General features: G+C 66.0%; 1 protein-coding gene and 1 non-coding gene across 2 annotated transcripts in view; both read left to right on the forward strand.

Annotated features, from left to right (window-relative positions):
• Window positions 1-2,620, forward strand: part of H696_00026 (serine/threonine protein kinase) — a 10,036-nt gene extending 7,416 nt beyond the window's left edge. Inside the window, exons 4-10 of the mRNA XM_009493865.1 lie at window positions 12-765; window positions 850-1,007; window positions 1,099-1,129; window positions 1,226-1,402; window positions 1,466-1,690; window positions 1,779-2,123; window positions 2,239-2,620. Coding sequence (XP_009492140.1) covers window positions 12-765; window positions 850-1,007; window positions 1,099-1,129; window positions 1,226-1,402; window positions 1,466-1,690; window positions 1,779-2,123; window positions 2,239-2,489 — 1,941 coding nt within the window. The 3' untranslated portion in view covers window positions 2,490-2,620. The remainder of the gene's footprint in view (window positions 1-11; window positions 766-849; window positions 1,008-1,098; window positions 1,130-1,225; window positions 1,403-1,465; window positions 1,691-1,778; window positions 2,124-2,238) is intronic.
• A 2,317-nt stretch (window positions 2,621-4,937) lies between these two features.
• Window positions 4,938-5,009, forward strand: H696_00027. The gene has a single exon. It is a non-coding gene; the product is annotated as a tRNA-Pro (tRNA).
• Window positions 5,010-5,025: the final 16 nt, after the last annotated feature.

Raw genomic sequence — 5,025 nt, forward strand, 5'->3', positions numbered from 1 at the left:
GCTGCCGGCAGTGCCAGGACTCGCCGGGCTTCTGCACCCAGTGCCCGGCGGGCAAGCTCCTCGGCACAACGCCGGGCACGTGTGTGGACCGGTGCGGCGACCGGGAGTTCGCCGATCTGACCACTCCCTCGATGGCTCGCTGCGCGGCCTGCCACAACAGCTGCGCCTCCTGTGAGGGCGGCGCCAAGCCCGAGGACTGTACTGCCTGCTCGCCGGGCCTCTTCCTGCTGGCGGGCGTGGGCTGCGTGGGCGCCTGCCCGAGCGGGTACTTCGTTGAGGAGGGCCCGCTGGCCGGCTCCCAGGCATGCGCGCCCTGCGTGGCAGAGTGCGCCGAATGCACCGGGGCCGATGCCGGCCACTGCACGCGCTGCATGGATGATCGTCTGCTGATGGTGGGCTCCGGCTACTGCCGGCCCGTGGGCGAGGACACCTGCCCGGCCGGGTGGCACGCGGATCTCCCCGGCCGGCGGTGTCTCCGTTGCCCGGATGGGTGCCTCGCGTGCCCGGCCTCGGTGGAGGACTGCGAGCAGTGCAGTGCCGACATGCGCTCGATCCGGCTGCTGGACCGCGAGGCGACGGACGCGGCGCCGGTCGGCTCCGGGCCGCGCACCTGCGTGGCCATGTGCCCTGGTGGGTGGTTCGCTCCCGAGGGCCAGGCTGACGTATGCTCGGCTTGCGACATGGCGTGTGGCACGTGCTCCGGCCCCGGGCCGGACGGGTGCCTGGAGCCGAATTGCGACCAGCCCGGCAGTTGCCCTAAGACGGGTATGTTTGTCGCCCTTATTTTCCTCCCCCCCCCCCGTGACGTATCATGTTGCGTTTGACTGACGACCCCCCCCCCCTCCCCAGGCTCCCGCTCACTCGCACTGGCCATTGCCTTGCCGTTGGCGCTGCTCCTCCTGCTGCTGCTCATTTTGCTCCTGGTTCTTGTTCTTCTGCGGCGCCGGCGGCGCCACGCTGGCGCCAAGGAGGGCGACGCCATCCCAATGCAGTACATTGGCGATCCGGTGCGGTCTCGCTTGCTCGCTTCCACTCGTTTTGCCCTGATGCTGACCTCCCCTCCTCCCCTCCCTTCCCAATGCACGCGCCGCCTCGCAGGAGGACATGACCGTGATGAACACCATGCTCGGTACGATGGCAACAGCCCCCCGCCCGCCCTCCGGGCTCGGCCACATGCATATGCTCTCCTGTCGGCCTCCACTGACATCCCCCCCCCCCCAATTAGAACTGTCTCTCCCGGGACACTTGCTTCTCAACCCCGAGGTGGACTACCGCATTGAGCCCGGCTGCGAGGAGCTCGGCAAAGGCGCTCAAGCGGTGGTCCTGCCGTGCACATTGCTACGTGCGGACCTTTGTACGGCGGCCGGCGGCGATGCCGGTGCTGTGAAGATGGTTCCAACCGGTGCGCATGCCCTCACAGCGCTCGGATTTCCGATCCCCCTGCTGACCCCCACATGCCTGGTAGACTCGCCCTTCCGCACGCAATTCGAGCCGCTGCTCGACCAAGAAATTGCCATCCTCAGCATCCTGCTGGCCGACGGGGGGTCGCCATTTGTGTGCCAGCTGGTTGGCTACTCGGCTGCCCCGAGCAAGGCCCTGGTGATGCCCCACTACCCGGGGCTCCTGTCGGACCTGCTTTGGCCCTCTCGCTTGAGCCCGGCGCAGACCCTGCAAATGGCCGCCGACATTGGTGCGCATGTGACCCTGCGTGCCTGACATCCCCCCCCCCCCTGCCCCCTGTGGCACGGTGCACTGACCGACTACCTCCCCGCGCGCAGCGGCCGGCATGGCGTTCATCCACTCGCGCGGCGTGGTGCACAAGGACCTGAAGCCGGAGAACATCTTCCTCCGGCCGGATCCGGCGGACCCCGGCCGCCTGCAGCCGGTCATCGGGGACTTTGGCGTGGCGCTGGTTCTCAACCGGTTCTCCGTCATCCCGACGCTGGGTAATGTGGCGGCCGGCAGCTTGCCATACGCCTCGCCGGAGACGCTGGCCCGGCTGTACGGCATGACCTTCCCGCTGGCGCCATCCGACAGCAGCGTGGTCTCCCTGCTGAAGGTGGACATCTACTCGCTCGGTGTGCTGCTCTTCGGCTTGGTGGCGGCGGCGCGCCCCTGGACCGGTACGCTTTCCCCGCCTCTCTCCCTCCCTCCCTCTCCCTCTCTCTCTCTCTCTCTCTCTCTCGCTCTTTCTCCTGCTTCATTCAGGGGCTTATCGTGACTGACGTGACCATCTAGGCACTGGTTCGGATGATGTTGCCACTGCGGTGCTGGCCGGCAAGCGGCCGGACATGAATCCCTCTTCTGGAACCCCGGTCCCGGTGTTGGTGGGCGACACGGGCAGCGAGCCGGCCTGGATGGCGGAGTATCGTCAGATCTACCGCGAGGCATGGGCGGCCGATCCTCGCGAACGCCCGTCGGCGGCCAAGCTGGCGGCCACGTTGATTGATCTCGCTGAGAGAGAGTCTCCTGCGGTCAGTCCATCATAGGCGAGTGCCTCCGGCTGACCTGCTTCCATCCTTTCCCGATAGATGTGTGACGCTTCCTCGTTCCCAGACTTGCATCATCATGCAAGCATCTTCCCGACGCGCTGACACAAAATAGACCATTCCACTTTGCAGTGTAAGGTGCTAGCTGGCGGAAGGCGGACAGGTGTGCAGGTGGGAAGTGGCAGAGCCGAGGTGCTGAAGGGGCGAAAGGCAATCTGTGAGAGTGTCCCCGGCATCGTGGCACAACTTTCGGCACAAGTGGCAAGACAAGGACAGCTGTCATGATGTGAGTTGGAAAGGGGAGGAGGGGGGGATAGAGAGAGAGGGGGAGAGGGGGGGGGGGGAGGGGGACAGAGAGAGCTTGGTGTCAGGCCCAGGAGCCAGATGCCTGTATGTCCGATCCCGAGGCACAAAAGGGGACGGGATGAATGGCAGCCTCGGCAACCCCCCGTCGAGGAGAACGGACACAGCCCTCCGACTGTGGACACCGAGGCAGGGCTGGGTTCCGGGATCTCGCCTGAGGGAATGCAGTCACATTGCGGACCATCGGCCCTCGGAGGTGATCACCAACAGGCCCGCCTCCCTCGCAGCACATTGCCCAGCGAAGCTTGCTTGAAAGATCCGCGTCTTGAGATGGTCCCCGACAGAGGCGAGTGCTCGGGGTATCGGCGGATTTGGTCCGGTCCCGCTTGTTGGGTGCCAGCCGGCGGTGGGGACATTCAGGCACATGCGCCTGAGTGGGCACACCCTTCAAGTAACATCCCACAAGGGGGCTGTGCACTTCACCCTCGTGGGCCACTGCTCCGAGGCCGAGCCAGTTCCGGAAAGTCCGAGCCAGCGTAATGGAGCTGGCCCTGGGGCGATTGTCTTCTTTCTTTCCGTTATCGAAGCCGCACCACACGGCTGTGGCACCCTCGGGGCGCGACAACCCCAGCAGATGGAAGTGCCTCTGACAAAAGAGTGCCACTGGCGGTGAACAGACGCACACACACACACACACACACACACACACACACACACACGCCTTTTAGTGGAACCGGATGGCGGGTCGGGGACGGCGCGGCTTGCTGCGGCATCGGCCGAGGCATCTAACGCGGTTGGTAATAGCGCCCCAACGTAACTGACTTACCTGTTAAACTGAGTCTCCAGGAGAAAAGCCAGCCCCTGGGCGAGCCCGCGACGGAGTTTCCTGCCGCGGCTGGCCCGTTCGCCGAGTTAAAGCCCCCCAGCGATCGAGCCCGCCAGTGCCTTTGCCACCTCAAACAACGCTTCTCCGCTCGGCACATGCCGGGGTGGACCACAGCCGCGAGGTTCCCCCGACCAAGGCCACATATGCCCAGCTGCAAGGGGGGGGGGGGGGGCATCCGACGACCCGTGTGGCCTTCGGGGATCGCTCCCTTTGTGGCCTTCGCCTGCCCGGCAGCCAACGGGGAGCGGGGGGTGGAGGGCCCCTTGCACCGCGAAACCGAAGGCCTTAGCGACAATCATCTGATGGCCGGCCGTGTGGACTTGGGCAGCATGGTGCGAATGGCTCGGCCTTCGAGACGCGCCTCGGTGGGCCTGCCTTCCCGAGGCTGCTTGCTCCCCTGCTTTCCTCCTGGTCGGACCTGAGGTCGCCTGGCCCGAGTCATGTCGGCCGCCAAGGGCGATGGTGACACTTGGGCGGCCAGTTCGTCCCTCGCCGACGCGGTGCCAGGAGTCCGGGCGCTGGCCGATCTTCGGCAGGACTTGACCGGCCAAAGTCCCCGGCGCGGACACGAGCTTCATGATCAGGGCGCCCATCGTGGGTGGCCGTCGCTTCGCCCCCTCCAGCCCGTGGGGAGGAGCAAGCCCCGGAAAGCAGCCACAAGAGTGGCATGTCCCTCTCGCCCATCCTCCCTCTCGGCTTTTCTTTGGGTTTTCCCTCTCTCACTGTCTCGAAGGGCCATCGGATGCCTCGGAAATAGGCGGCGACACGCGTCCGAGTAGCCCCGCCCACAGGATCCCGTCGCCCTTTCCCCTGGACCAAAACCCTCCTCCAGCAAAGGCGGGCCGCCATCGAGAGCAAGGCCCAGGGGGGGGGGGGGGGGGGGGGGACACCCCTTACGCCGCTCGTTTCCCCTATCGGCAGAATGGTCATCTTGAAGACCTCCTCTTCCTTCGCAGTGCATTGCCCATGGCCTGACCGCTTGCTGGTCCAGGGTGAGCCACTGGGGGCACCAGCAGCGCGGGTGGCCCCTGTCCAGCGAGCACATGCTCCCTTGGCACTCGTGGGAGGGGCCCAGCGGCGGCGAGAAGCCGGGGTGGCCAGTGTCCGGGTCTCTCCGTCCATCCGGCGCAGGCTTAGCCCGTGGCGGCTCTCGGCGCCCGGGTCGAGGGTGTCCATGCTGCGAAGCTCGGAGCGAGGGGAGTCCGGGGCGAAAAGCGTGAAAAGGTAAATACCCTATCGACGGGCGGAATCCCATGCGTGGGAGATTAGTCTAGTGGTATGATTCTCGCTTAGGGTGCGAGAGGTCCCGGGTTCGATTCCCGGATCTCCCCGTTTCTTTTGGCCCCC

The sequence above is a fragment of the Fonticula alba genome (genome assembly GCF_000388065.1).
Source record: "Fonticula alba strain ATCC 38817 unplaced genomic scaffold supercont2.1, whole genome shotgun sequence".
In the NCBI taxonomy this organism is placed as follows: Eukaryota; order Rotosphaerida; family Fonticulaceae; genus Fonticula; species Fonticula alba.